Below are 15563 nucleotides of genomic sequence, written 5' to 3'. Positions count from 1 at the left end.
GGGAAAAAAACAGCTGGCAAACACATGTTGTGCTTTATATTCCTTGTAAACACCACAGTGCTTTCTTATTGACAGGCAAATGCAGATCATTTGTGTATTTAGGTGTGCTTACGGATTTCTTTTTAAGCCGGTTAGGATATTTGAGACAATAGAATTCGTACACCGATTAATGGGTTGATTAATTAAAAAAATATATAATGAATAAAGTAACTTCTTTTTTGGTCCGTCCTTAAAGCTAAGTTACAACAATATATAAATTACAGGCAGAACATTAAACAGTTTTATGATGCTTTGTGCTTTGGTAATTAACTTTACAGAGAGAAAAATGAACTTTAATGCATCAAAAAAAGGACAATTTGTACCTCTTTTTTTGGGGGGGGGGGTATTTGAATATCATTATAAAGTATTTGTATGTGTAAAAGTCCAAAATAAATAAATAAATAAATCTTCAACAATCTGCCGATTTTTATATATTATATATATATATATATTATTTTTTTTATTTTTTAACCATTTAAAAAGAGCTCATATCAGACGGTCGATTTATTGGACCCTAGTATATGTATTATATGCTCTACGAATAGTTGACAGTTCACAAAAAATATTAACCTGAAACGGTCACTAGTGGAAAAAAAAGGTCGGGAACCACTAGCTTGAAGTGTTACAACATCGTGACATAGATGCTATTTGTTAGCCCGTCTATAGCATTTCCCATTACGTGTTCGCATTAAGATAGTGGACTTCAAGGTAAAGTTATAGAATGCGGCTGTTATAGTTTAACATTAAACTTCAACTGTGAGCAACATTATAATCTTGAAGAGTCTTTTTTGAAGAATCGTTCACTATCTAAAACTGTTTGCTTTTGGTTAAGTTATTTGAGTTCAGTGCCACCACAGAGCGCTCATATTGCAAATTTTTGTAATGCCAGCATATTTTCTTCCACAGAATGCTGAATCTTCAGATTTCGTTTTATCCATTTCATTCAAGGGTACAGAACATAGCCAAGCCTCCTCCATGTTCCACAGTGGTTACATTGTTCTTTTGTTAGTACGCTTCATTTTTGCATGTGTTAACGGAGAGATGACAATAAGCTCCAGTTTTGTCTCACAGAAACTTTGGGGCTCGTACTTTTAGATTTGCCACTGTCAGCTCACACTTATATCACACATAAATGGGCTCTTTTGATTTCAAACGATAACTCTAATTCATCTCCTCCGCATATCGGCTCAGTTGCTTTCTCATCATGACGAAGCACATTCCTCCCCAATTGCAAACAACCTTTGAAGAATACGTACACTTTTTCTTTTTTTTTTGCAACATCTATGTGGTTTCTGGACAAGATAGATAACAAGCATTAATGAAGGGCCTGTATTGGCTATGCTGCTTATCGAGACCAAATAACAAGCATTAAGTTACATGAAGATTAGGACAGATCAGTTTACTTTCTGTCTCCACCTTGGCAGAGCTTTCCTTGTTCGTCTCCGCTCGTGAAACCTGAGACAGCCGAACTTTTGTTGTCCCATGCTTTTTTCTTCTTCTTTTTTTTTGTGTGTCCCACTTTTGGTGGTCACATGACCTACCTAACAGCTTTTGCACACATAGTCCCGCCAGAGCAGTTTGTTTTATATATTTAAAAGTTCTCCCATTTCCAATGGAAAATTGAGAACAATTGCTGCTAGGCAGAATTCATTAGGTAAACAACAACAACAACAAAACAAGTTGCCATCATATAAATTGTATTAACTGTAGTAAGGTAATTCATTAACTGACATTTTAACTGTTGTACAAGTGTTTAAAAAAATATAGAGTACTTTATTTTATTTTATTCTCATTTACGCGTATAATAGAATAGAGTGTGACAATTTCCAGAGCTTTAGGTGCACCTGCACAATACTGTATATTTTATACATATATTTATATATATATATATATATAGTAGGTGTGAACTGCACTGTTTCATACTGAGAGGTACTTCTAAGATTTAATCCCTCACATTGATCTAAATAAGGCAACAAGCAAAAATTTATTATTTGATGACACAAACGCATGCGTGCGCCACATATGCTGAGCGCTTGTGTGCGTGCGTGTGTTGTTATAAATGGGGCCTGCTCTTGAAAAACTCATGTGCTGAAGCGTTTGAAGTTGTGCTTTCTCAGAGTTGTTTTTATTTTTAAGCATCAGTGATCATTCACATGGTGCCATTGAACAAAGGACTAGTTTGAAACAACAACATAAGTGCAGAGATAGCCTGGGATCTCTGGTCTTGCAGGCAGTTCTTGCTACTAAAGGAACATCCCCGAGCCATTTTAAAGTGACGACCGAATTATGGTGACATTTTCCACTTAAGTGACATTCAGTGGCAGTCCGGACATAGCGAGGTGGAGGCACAAGCGCTAGATGGTGGCAGTGAACTCAAGTCAGCTCACTTCACAACAAGCAACAGTTCAGAAGCTATAGTCAATACGATTGTATGTTTTTGTTGCCTCTTGGAAAATAGATTTTTAATCTCAAGGAGTTTCTTACCTGGTTAGATAAAGGAATGAATGAATGAAATCTTCAAAAAGAAGCAGTTGAAGTTTATTGTCAAACTAATGTGATTACCCATCTTTTTCAGAAAGGAAAAAGTCTATTTGAGGAAGGTGTTTAATTGTCTGTAGTTACACAATTGCCCTTCAACAACCGTTTTTTTTTTCATGCTACAGCTATAAAAACACACTTCTCAGTGATGGCCCCTTATTTTGGCTTACACAACAGATGTTGCGTTAATGTTATTGGGGTGACATGGTGAGTCCACATGCATTACTCTTTGATTTTAGTAGTATGATAATGTTGGATTTTTGTTTTGTTTTAGCGCCCATGAAGAGAACAAACTGACCAGAGGTGGGGGATTTCTGTATTTGAAAACCCTTTGAGGCCAAAATGTTGTGTGTAGAGCTCTTTCCAGGTGTTCTTTTGCATACAGATACTACTTACATATTGTATGCGAGGGATCTTCACACAACAGGGTTATTATAGTTTTGGAATTTTTATTTTATTTAGTTTTTATTTCGTTTTGAGATTTTTTTTAAAATATAATTTAGTTACTTTTAATTCGTTTTTAGGGTTGTTCTGTTAGTTTTGATTAGTTTAGTTCATTAAAAAAAATGCTTAGTTTTAGTTAGTTTCAGTATTGGTTTCCTTTTTCGTTTCTTTTTTAAAATGTGTATTACTTGTGCACAGAGGTGGCAAATCCAGGTCCAGAAAGTATAGACACTGCCACAGTTTGGCTTTAGCCATTGATGCTAGCTAGCAGGTAAACGAGCACCATGGGAGCTAGCCAGGGAGCTAGCTAGCTAGATAGCACCTGGGGTTAAAGCCAAAACTGTGATAGGGTTTTTACTTTCTGGACCTGGTTTTGCCACCTCTGCTTGCGCGCAATATTTAATAAACACCATGGGAAAATGAGAAAAGTAACTAATTTCTTACCCAGCGTTGCATTTTGAACGACGTCATCTGAAGGTGCTTTTCTATTGGCTGCTGCTAGATGACGTCACTTCTGTGTGACACTTTCAAACGTCCTTCTTCCAGTTAAATAAGTATACTTAAAATCACAAAGGCTTATGCAATAAATTAATTACCAAAGACTAAAACGAAGGACATTTTTGCTATCATTAGAGTTAGTTAGAGTTTTAGTTAGTTTTGTAAACATAAAACGTAGTTTCAGTTAGTTTTTGGTTTTGAAAAGTATTTTTGTTTTTATTTTATTTCGCTAACAAAATTGTTTTTTGAATTTTAGTTTTCGTTTTATTCGTTAGTTTCCGTTAACTAAAATAACCTTGTCACACACTCACTGGACATTTCATTAGGTACACATGCACAATCTTTCACTGAGATAAAAACAACAGTAGGCTACTTCATTGCAGGATGTAAATGTTGTAAACTGACATAAGTTTCCTCTCTTATCTTTGAAGAAAAGTAATTACATATGTTAGCTTAAAACAGATATTCGCAAAGTGATTCACTGCCCAAGTATACTTTTCCTCTACAGTATTTGGATGCAGTGCTAATGTTCAAAATGTACATAATGTTAGAGTGACTTGAGTTGTAATAGTATTATTTTCATAAACACTTTGATCACACTACACTACAATACTTCACTATGGTGGTATTGGAGCACTCAGTATTTTTTTTTTAAATTGTACTTTGAGTAAAGGTTTTGAGACTGGTTGACCATATGTGAAACTGTTGTACATGTACATGCGGAGATATTCCTTATGCTGTGGCTGTCAATTCATGCTTACATTTGGTATGATGCAATATTAGGCAGAGGGTTAATCAAAATGCCTTACAGCCTAGGATGCATTTCTTTCCATAGATGCTCACATTATAATTTAGGAAAGTCTTTTGACTATAGCACTGGTCACCACTCCCCAGCCACCTAGTCCGTGGCCCGGTGCCATTTGGTACAGAGCTGCACAGATACATAAAAGGGTAATAATAATAAAAATCTACGTTTTGTAGCAGAGCATATACGTCGGATATTGGGAATTTACGTCAACACCAGTCCCCGTCGTTGCCAAATGTTTGCCAGTTCAAAAAACAAACAAACAAACAAAAACAAAACTGTATTATCATAAAACTTCGGGAGAAAAGGTTGGGGACCACTGCTCTATAGCATATGGACTTATCTTTGTCAATTAAGACACAATTGTTGATACAGTTCTCCTACTGGATCTCCATTTACTGCAAATAAATTTTATTAGCCTAATATAATAATTACATTTTTACTTACTGTGACAATATCAATAAAAAATATATACCAAAGTGTTTCCTAGAAATTATGTTTTTATTGATTTAGTATTATCTCTGTGTAGATTCTCATAAACTCAGGTCATGGTAATCCACACAATGGAACGATTCGATTTTGTTAAATTGACACCAATTTCACGATTGAAATCATTTTGCATTACACCCGCTTAGACTAGTGGCATATTATGACAAGTAACACTTTTTACTTGACTTCCACTTTGCAATTGTTAATGTTCAATCTTTGAATGTTTATTTCCAACACATACTTTTTAAAATGAATAAAACTATGCTTCTGTATTTTAAAGCTGGCGAGCTATTTTTTTTAAGGTAATTTCCCCCCCATTAATATATATATATATATATATATATATATATATATATATAATGTTTTTTATGGAGGGATGTTGTTTCCCCCTCATTTCAACTAATATTGAATGTGTATCTGTGCGTGTGTGTCTGTTTTTTATTTATATATTTTAAGAATTTCTCCCCCCCCCCCCAATGCAATTCAATGGTTGTCAATTATGCGCGGATTTTCGCTATTCGTGGGTCCACTGTAAAATTAATACACAATTAGGTCCCGCCCCATTTGACGTCACACAGCGCTCCTTTCCGGCTACGTAACGTACAGACCTGTGTGCGTCTCTGCCTGTTCAAGCGGCAGAAGAGTTCTGTCGTAACTACCTCACATCTCGCACTCCTGTTTCCTGTTTACTTAGGGAAACTTTCAAGACGTCCTAACTATGGCCGACGGGTTGGATGAGGTCAAAGCGCACAACGGCGGCGAGGACCCGCGGACCAACGGTTCGTACAGCGGCGCGCCGGAGCCTCTGTCCCGCCGTGTGAAGCGGATAGTCATGGACAACCTCCTGGTGATCATGACCGTGGCGGGCGTAATCATCGGTGTCTTTATCGGCCTCGGCGTGCGTAACGCGGACCTCACCCGCACCCAAATGATCTACATCGGCTTCCCCGGCGAGCTGCTTATCCGGCTGCTAAAGATGATCATCATCCCCTTGGTGGTGTGCAGTCTCGTGTCCGGGGCGGCCAGCATCGACCCCAAAGCCCTGGGCAAGCTGGGCGGCTGGGCGATGCTCTTCTTCCTGGTGACCACGTTGATCGCCTCGGCCATCGGGGTTGTGATGGCGTTCATCATCAGACCGGGTTCGGTGACTTTGACAAAACCTAAAGTGCCGGGCTTGGATGACAACGTGCCCGAACCCAAAGATGTCATAGACTCATTTTTAGACTTGATCAGGTGAGTGAAACCCTCGAAATCAATCGAAGTTTAGATGCTTGCCTACTACTCGTCCGGTTAAGCCCACGTGAGCTTTGAACCACATGGCACGTATATTGCACACTTGCTGCAATGTACTCATGTAGTTGCATCAGCTAAAGGCTAAATTAACACTCCTGGCCCAAAGGGGGGGGGGGGGGGGGGGGTGTCCTATCACACTCTTCAGTCCTCACGCACATGTTCATCTTCTTTTTATTTGCGTATTTGTTTTTAAGATTTAACAATTAATATGATAACTAGCTCATTTGTTCTGCGAGGTGGTGAACAAAGACATGAAGGGACAGCCCCGTTCAGTAAATCAGGAAGAAGTCAGACAGCCTGTTGTCCTTGACCGGAAACAACTTCACACTTCTTTAATCAGGTCCTCATAAGAATATGAATAGAAAAGGTGGCTTGACATGAAACGTATCTCCAAAATGGTCACTTTTCAGGAGACCCCAAAAACGGCATGGCTGTTCACCAGTTACATTAAATCATCAAAGAGTGCAAGCCGTTTCCAACACACATTTGAGTATTGGACAATTCCGAGCTTACGTCACAAGTCAAAATGGTCACATGTCAAAATGGCAGTCTTACTCTGTGAATACAAGCCCTCCGCTCATTTGGATCGTTGTAATTTGATTTGTGAGGATTATTTTTCATTTAAAAAATGTGATGAAATGTAGTTTGACTACTTCAACAATCTACGTGCGATATGAACAGAAATTGGACATAATTGGTCTAACATTTGATCAATGTCCTTACAAACAGATAAGAGGCACTTGTACATTATTAAAAAAGAAAGAACCCAAACCATGAATGTATATAAATTAGTTATTGGGTTATCTTAATATTGTACATTATACTAATAATGTAAAAACTGTTCCACAGTAAGATAAAATGTGTTACATGCGAGCTAAAACATGACAAATTATCAATCACATGTTAACAGATTTTCCTATCGGAAGTAATGTAATGTGACATGAATGAATCAATTCTGTTGCTATCATAAAACATTTATTAACTTTATAAACTATGCAAGCAATATTTGAACTAACATTCCTGTCATACAGGTGTAAAAAAACCAACAACCCACTAACAGTATACAACAGATAAAACTAATCTTAACTATGTATCAGTCATTTCAGTATTTATGCCATTAAAGTGTAATTTTCTGAAATAAATTATGCACAAATTATATGTATTATTAATTGCGGGTCAAAACTTAGATAACAATTCCTGTTGAGCTTATATCTACAAGTATTTTTAGCCTATATCAAATGTGTAGTCCGTTTATGGCCCACAGGCCATAGGTTGCGCTCCCCTGGACCAGACAGACATAAATCAGACTAAAAGTATCCTCAAATGAACACTGTTATTCTCTTGCATAACACATTATATTTGTCGAGAATAACAATGGTTTATATATTTGGCATGCAAATAAGCTAGAGTTACAAGTTTGGTAGCTTGAGCAAAAAAGGGGGGGCTGGGTCAGTGAACAACCAGCATTGGCATACACACAGATTCACGCTAGGACATTATGATAATAGAACAGTAAGCCAGACCCGTGTCTCTTGTTATAGCGAGCCCTCTTGGTTGGTGTCCTGCTGTCTTTTCACAAGAAAGCCCATGTGGCAGCATGGCTACTGCTGTTCAACAAAGTGTAAAAAAACAAGAAAACTCTCATCATTTTACAAGGATAAAGTGAGAATATTAACTCTGTCACTGCCATAAATTCATAAAAAAAATAGATTATAAAAAATTCGGGGCGTCAGCAGATTAAATTTTTTAATCGTAATTAATCGCATAACTTCACTAGTTAACTCACGATTAACTGCACATTTTATATCTGTTCTAAATGTACAATAAAAGTGGGAAAAAACTAATAGAAATAGTTCAAATGAATTTTTGACGTTTATAGCCGTCAATGGCAGTGAATGAGTTAAGGAAAAAAATATTATTTGAAAAATATTTACATTTATTATGTCACATTAAATGACGCCACGTTACCATAATACTAATATAAAAATATGAAATGGAACCTTAAACATTTCTTGACAATAATAAAGTATATGTGACCTCACTAGTATAAACGTGACAGTCTGATTAATATTGCATTTGTGGAATATGTTTTATGCAACAATATAAAAATATGAAATGGAACCTTAAACATTTCTTGACAATAATAAAGTATATGTGACCTCACTAGTATAAACGTGACAGTCTGATTAATATTGCATTTGTGGAATATGTTTTATGCAACAAAATCCAGCCGTTTTTATCCATCTCCGGTAGCGGCCATTTTGCCGCTTGCTGTCAACTGAAGATGACATCACAGTTGCTCAGGGCTCAGGCAACGACCAGGTCTCAGGTAACAACCAATCACAGCTCAGCTTCATAAAGGTGAGCGGTGATTGGCCGTTGCCTGAGCAACTGTCGTGCCATCTTTAGTCAGCAGGTGGCAAAATGGCCGCCTCCTGAGATGAATAAAAACGGCTGGATTTTGCTGCTTAGCTCATTCCACTAACACAATATTAACCAGAATACTGTATTTAGACTAGTGGGGCTGCATAGAACATATTATTGTCAATAATTTTCTTTTTTTGGGTGGACTTTCCCTTTAAAAGCGTTCTGTTTGACCTCAGGTTGTTCACAATGATCAAAAACATCCCATGGTCTAAACGCGCCCCCCAGCATTGTGATTCTATCACAATCGTCCACAGGGCAGCTTTCTGTTGTCACAATGAGATGCTTTTAAATTGAAATAGTTCCTTCAAGGACTGTGGATCTCTCCAATAAAAGATACATAGTATGTCTTAACACATGGGGTGCGATATGATTCAAAGACGTTACATTTAGTATAACAATTCATTGTGATTAAATGCAATGACATCTTTTAAGTCAAAACTGATTTTCTGATTCAAATCGGTTTTCGTTACACTGCGAGCTCCTTCCTATTTTGTTGGATATTGCTTGACTTGTGTGGCTTTAACAGGCCCGACACTGCCAAGCCAAATTGAATCACTTGCGCTTTTAATAAATTGCAAACAGGACTTCATCTGATTTTAATCTGGATCGTGTGATGCTCAGGAATGCAATGTGTTTATAATTCTTTGTTCTCGTAACAGAAACATCTTCCCCTCCAATTTGGTGTCTGCTGCCTTTGAGTCTGTAAGTATTGCATCTCGCGTCCGTATAAAATTTTAATTAACTCATTCACTGCCGTTGACGGTTATAGACGTCAAAAATTCAATTGAACTATTTCTATTAGTTTAACATTTTCCCCCACTTTTGTTAACAAGAGTATGAAAACCTAGAATTTTTTTAATTGTACATTTAGAACAGAGATCAAATTTGTGATTAATCGTGAGTTAACTATTGAAGTCATGCGATTAATTACAATAAAAGATTTTAATCGTCTGACGCCCCTAATTTTTATTAATCTTTTAATTTTTTAATTAGGGGCATCAGGCATTATTTTTTTTAATTGTTATTAATTACATGACTTCAATAGTTAACTCAAGATTAATCACAAATTTTACATCTGTTCTAAATGTACAATAATTTTTTCTAGGTTTTCATACTCTTGTTAACAAAAGTGTATAATTTTTTTTGAAATTTGTGATTAATCGTGAGTTAGCTAGTGAAGTCATACGATTAATAACAATTAAAAAAATGTATTCGCCTGACGCCCCTAATTTTAGTAATGTTTTTCTAATCGCATCAGGCGACATTTTTTTTTTTTTAAATTTTAATTAATTGCATGAGTTCAATAGTTAACTCACAATTAATCACAAATTTTATATCTGTTCTAATTGTACAATAAAAAAAATTCCTAGGTTTTCATACTCTTGTTTAAAAAAGTGGAAAAATGTGGAACTAATTAAAATGAATTTTTGACGTCTATAATCGTCAATGGCAGTGAATGAGTTAACAAGGAGATGTTTCGGAAGCTGACAAAGCAAATTGTCTCTCATTTGCAGTACGCGACAAGCTACAAGCTGGTGAACATAAATGGCACACGTAACATTACAGTAGAGAAGGTGAGCAGGGCAACACGATTGCATGCAATAAACTGCTTTGAGGTTTGTTCCTTGAATGTGTCCTGACAGTCTTGTGTTTCTGTGTAGGTTCCCTTTGGAACTAACCAGGACGGGATGAATATTCTTGGTCTGGTGGTGTTCGCCATCGTGTTCGGCGTGGCTTTGAGGAAGTTGGGGGAGGAAGGCGAGATCTTGATCAGGTTCTTCAACTCCTTCAATGAAGCCACTATGGTGCTGGTCTCCTGGATCATGTGGTAAGGTTTTGGGTTTGACGAGCTGCATGATGTTGGAAAACATTTCATTTTACAATTGCTTTTCAATGGCTCTACTCACTGTTGACGCTTTTCCATTGGCATCATTTCTATCGACCTCTTGACAAGCTTTGTGTCATTTCTTCCTGTCTCTCCTCAGGTATGCCCCTTTCGGTATCATGTTCCTAGTTGCTGGCAAGATTGTTGAGATGGAGGAGGTTGGCACGCTGTTCGCCAGCCTGGGAAAGTACATAGCGTGCTGCGTTGTTGGACATGCCATTCACGGCTTAATTGTGCTGCCTGCCATCTACTTTGTCATCACGAGGAAGAACCCATACAGCTTCCTGTGGGGAATTTTTACAGCTCTGGCCACAGCATTTGGAACAGCCTCCAGGTGAACTTGCACATTCCTAACAGTTGGTGGCAGTGCAGAACACTCCAAATCAAATCTGTAAAATATGTAGTGCTCTCACTAACAACCCAAAAAAAATATATAGTTTCCTATCGATTAATCTTTTTTTTTTTGTCTACTGAGGTTGAACTTAGTGGATATAAATACTCAATGTTTCTTATCTTCTGTACATTTATGCTACAAACAGCAAGGAAATTAGCCTATGCTAAACGGTTCGCGATTAGCATTAGCCCCGAATAAACTAGAATCGCTTACTCATTGTACTTTTCACGAAAACCACTTCATAGTCCAACATATGAAAAATCGAATTTGATCAAAAATATTAAATGGTAAGTGGAGTGAAATAGCGCTTTATGTTTACTAAGCCTCATTCAAACATTGAAGCCTACACTGGCCGTTGATCCAGCATACCAACCGCACGGAAACGTTTTTCAAATAACTTACTTTACGCTCCAGGATCCCGCGCCGTCACCCTGATGTTTTTCTTTGGTTCCGTTCCATTTTAAATCCATAAACGTCATGAGTACTCGCTTATTGTAGCCTCGTACTTGATAATGCTACTAGCTAATGCTAACCTAGCCAATGGTATTGTAAAGTGAGTTCCTTTCTAAGGTCTGCCAGTGTCCATGTTTGCAAACTCCCTTGCGCCTGTTGTTAAGTGCATTGTGGCCAACTGGGTCAATTTGGCTCGGTTATTACACACTTAGGTGGTGTAAAACTGTAGTAATAGTCCTTACGGAAAATGCTGGATGGCTTAGCCTGCACGCAACATGGAGTGAAAAAAAACAACTTGGAGGAGTGAGTCTCTATGTTTAACATAGATAGTAGATACCACCTTTTCTTGTTGCTTATGCACATAGGGCCTCCATCTTACGTGTGTTTGGCTTCAATAAATCCATTCGAACTCTTTCATTTCTTTATCGATTTTTGACGCGGATTGTTTTGTTACAAACGTCAGACATGTAGCGATGATCATTTTCTCTCTTTTCAGTCTAAAAAGACCACAAACAAATCCTAGAAGCATCGACCACAACAGACAGCACATTCCTCCCAAACGCTGTGCGCCTGTGGGGAATCACACAGTCCCCTCTGTCACAAGCCCTGGTGCTCGTGTCACAGTCCTTTTTTGGGGGGAAAAACTCTGAGTGGTGTTGGAGATAGACCATGGAGACACTTATATATATAAAGCAGGCAAATCGTAAAGTACTGTAGATGAATGGAATTAAGCATATGATAAATAGATGGGACCCTAGGACAGAACCTTGTGGAACGCCAGTCCTGAGGGGATTTTCAATCAATTTTTCTGTTTACATCTGCAAATCCTTCTTAAATTTATGATCCCGGTATAATCTCACCTCGCAGCTCGGCCACGCTCCCGCTGATGATGAAGTGCGTGGAGGAAAATAACGGCGTCTCCAAGCAAATCAGCCGCTTCATCCTCCCCATCGGCGCCACCGTCAACATGGACGGAGCCGCATGCTTTCAGTGCGTGGCTGCCGTTTTCATCGCTCAGCTCAACGACTATTCTCTCAACTTCATCCAAGTCATTACCATCCTGTAGGTATCACACACACCACAAAATAACATTTTGTGATGATGGTCTTGCCGTTTTGTTTGTATGAATTTTCTGCATGTTTGTTGATGTCTTTCTACTTCTGCCGTCGAACCAGCGTGACTGCCACAGCGTCCAGTGTTGGTGCGGCAGGAATACCCGCTGGCGGGGTGTTGACCCTCGCTATCATCCTGGAAGCTGTCAGTTTGCCTACCAATGATATCTCCCTGATCCTGGCTGTTGATTGGCTCGTGTGAGTACACAACACTGTTTCCACTCAACTCTGCTTACTGGGATTTTCCATTGACAAAACCAGATACCACAAGATACTGTTTGTAGTACCTGGTCAGCTAAATTCTAAGCAGGCCAACAATTTTGGCAAGAATTCTTGACCTTCTATTTAATATTTTTATTACGGCATGCTTTGATGAAGTACAATTTTATACAGTGCTATTTTTATTGTAATTTTTTGCTAGGTTGTAACGGATTAAAACCATTTCCATTCATCTCATTGACTGGGGAAAGATGACTCTTGATGTCTATATAGTTTGGCATACGGTCATGGAATGAATTAAACTTGTGCCTCAAGGCAGCACTGTATTTTGAAGTAGAAAACTAACCACCCGAAACAATTAGAGTTGAAACAGCAATAGCATGGCCCTGGTTGATCTCTTTTACTCTACTGCCACCTGCTGGCCGTTTGCATAATAACTACAATTTCTTCAACCATTCTGTGCAGTTGAGAGGCTGCATCAAAGCCTTCCGTATGCTCTAGCCTATGAAAACGTATAAATGCGTCTTTGGGACACATACAACAATTAAAATAGAACACATTTATACGTTTTGGGGAGCAAATGAGTTCAACAAAAAAAGTTGATCTTATTTTGTCTCTACCCTCCGGCCTTTAAAAGTTAGACATTAAAGAGTCAACATATGCACATTTCAAAGTCAATAATTAATTAATTGAACACAATATAAATCATTAACAAGGCCTTTGCACAACGTGGGATGTGTCTTTATGTATATGTGTCCTTAAAGGATTGCCACTCAGTATCATTTGCAAATTATGCTTGTTTTCTAGTACAATTCTTAACTGGTTGCTGTTAATAATTTATCCCGTCTTTGCGTTTTAGTGACCGCACATGCACAGTACTGAACGTGGAGGGCGACGCCTTTGGAGCAGGACTCCTGCAGTTCTTCGTAGACCGCACGTCTGAACGAGAGGAAGGAGCAGGGCCGGCCGAGGCCAACCCAGCCACGCCCGCCCCTGAGCACTCGCCACTCATTGAGATGAAAGGCATCGAACATAGAGACAACACAAATGCGCATATGTGACGTTGTTAAACACAACCATGGAAACTGCAAGTAGACACTATGGACTTTTCTCTCTTCCTCTCTGGCTACATCTGAAAAAGGTTTGTGGAGCGAGGATTTACTTGATGCAGCACAACATTTTAAAATTGTAAGCAGGAGTATTCCGGCATTTGGACAATCCATCTGTAGACTTAAGCATATTTTCTGGAATATATGAATGGCAGAAGACCAACGATTTTCTGTGAGGTACAGTATGTCCCAAATAGTAATTTATTGGAGGTTATTTTGTTACAATTTAAATCTCCTTTACTGTCATGTCATTGGCCCATGCGACATATCCAGCGAATGTCATCAATGTGAGACAAGCCCCAAGTCTGACCGAAGCCATGCCAGTCACCGACATGAATGAGCGGGATTATTTAAAGATGAGGAAGTCACACAAAGAACACTTCTACGCTAAGGTTAGCACAGACAACAAGCTAATGTTAGCTAGCCACGGTTGCTATTTGGTAGCATGGCTAATACGTAATAGAGGGGTCACTGTCCAACAAAGTAGCAGCTAAGCTAACATTAGCACCGACAACAAGCTAATGTTAGCCAGGCACGGTTGCTATTTGGTAGCATGGCTAACTCGTAATAGAGGGGTCACCAACGAGTTTCCAAGGAGATTGAGGGTGAAATATAGCTCATAACATACACGCCACAAGATAATCGCTTACGAAAATCTTTTAAGGAAATTCAATTGTGTGGACTTAGCTGAATGTGATCAGAAGGGTGGTAAAAATGCTCATGTTTGGTCCGATTATCGGTATGTGGGTACCGTGCTTAAGAGTGAAATGAAAAGCGCCTCCATTGGCTTCAGTGAAGTAGTGCACTCCATTTTTCCTCAGTGTCTAAAGATGCTTTAAGTAAAACTATATTGTTTTATGTCTTCCCTTCTGTTTATGGTTTATATGAAAACAAAGCAAACAATAATGCTAACGCTGTTTTTATATATGTGCTAATGTACCAAAGCCAAAATGTGCAGTGGATAATTTTTTTGTTTTTTTAATCGGACCTCAATGTCACTACACCTCAGGTTGAACCGCTTGTAGACTGTTCTTATCTCAAAACCAAATTTCCCATTGACTTACCGAGGAAGATTGCATAATTTTTTAGCCCAATGGTTCTGTTCGCTTTATTTTTTTGATCAATTTCTGCTTTTAGAACCTTGAGTTAAACAATAATATGACTATAATAATTCCGTTAATCAAATACTTGAATTTTATTTTTATTTCAGTGCTGCTTCTGGTCACCTTTTGGGATACGTTTCTATGCTATTAATCTATTGAAATTAATCTAATATGTTCACTTGTCAACAGTACAAGTCTACAAGGTGCTTCCATTGGGTTCTAGGTCTTCTACTACAAACAACCTCAACAAGGGTGTGGCACTCTTGTCACACTAGTTTTGCGTGAATGGTTATCTTTTAAAATATGCAACGTCACACTAGTGAACTAAGAAGTAAATAAAAAGCCAATTTCCAGCTGTTAGACTGTTTGTACAAATGTTTAGACACTATGGTTGCTGTCAATACATGGAATTACATTATTTATATTGCACAAGGGGAGGGTAGGCAATGATGTTTTTTTGTTTTCAAACTTTTTTTTTTAAAATATTTTAATGGTGTTGTGAAGCATCGTATTTACAGGGCTGTTCCTTTTCAAATTAAAAAGCTCAAACACCGTCACCGTTTTTCTGTGAGTTTGTTCATCCACGTTTGGAAATGCTCGTACAGTCCACCATTAAGTCAGAAGCTAAATGGGATACTATGACCAAGCACTGCTTGTTAGCCTTGGGCAATGATAGGAATGGCATCAGGTGACCTAACGTGCGCGCTACTTGGCAGTGATAAAATATACCATACTGTATCATCTTATATAGGACA

General features: G+C 38.1%; 1 protein-coding gene across 1 annotated transcript; it reads left to right on the top strand.

Moving 5' to 3' along the window:
* Positions 1-5402: 5402 nt before the first annotated feature.
* Positions 5403-15361, top strand: slc1a5 (solute carrier family 1 member 5). The gene is made up of 8 exons (XM_086081050.1): positions 5403-6046; positions 9193-9235; positions 10048-10107; positions 10195-10361; positions 10519-10752; positions 12133-12327; positions 12441-12575; positions 13456-15361. The coding sequence occupies exons 1-8, from the start codon at positions 5532-5534 to the stop codon at positions 13655-13657; spliced, it is 1551 nt and encodes a 516-aa protein (XP_085937176.1). The 5' UTR covers positions 5403-5531; the 3' UTR covers positions 13658-15361.
* Positions 15362-15563: the final 202 nt, after the last annotated feature.

This window comes from Leptonotus elevatus, chromosome 7 (genome assembly GCF_054856555.1).
Source record: "Leptonotus elevatus isolate MCC_2025b chromosome 7, RoL_Lele_1.0, whole genome shotgun sequence".
NCBI classification, from domain to species: Eukaryota; Metazoa; Chordata; class Actinopteri; order Syngnathiformes; family Syngnathidae; genus Leptonotus; species Leptonotus elevatus.
This window is presented reverse-complemented; position numbering and strand designations above follow the sequence as displayed.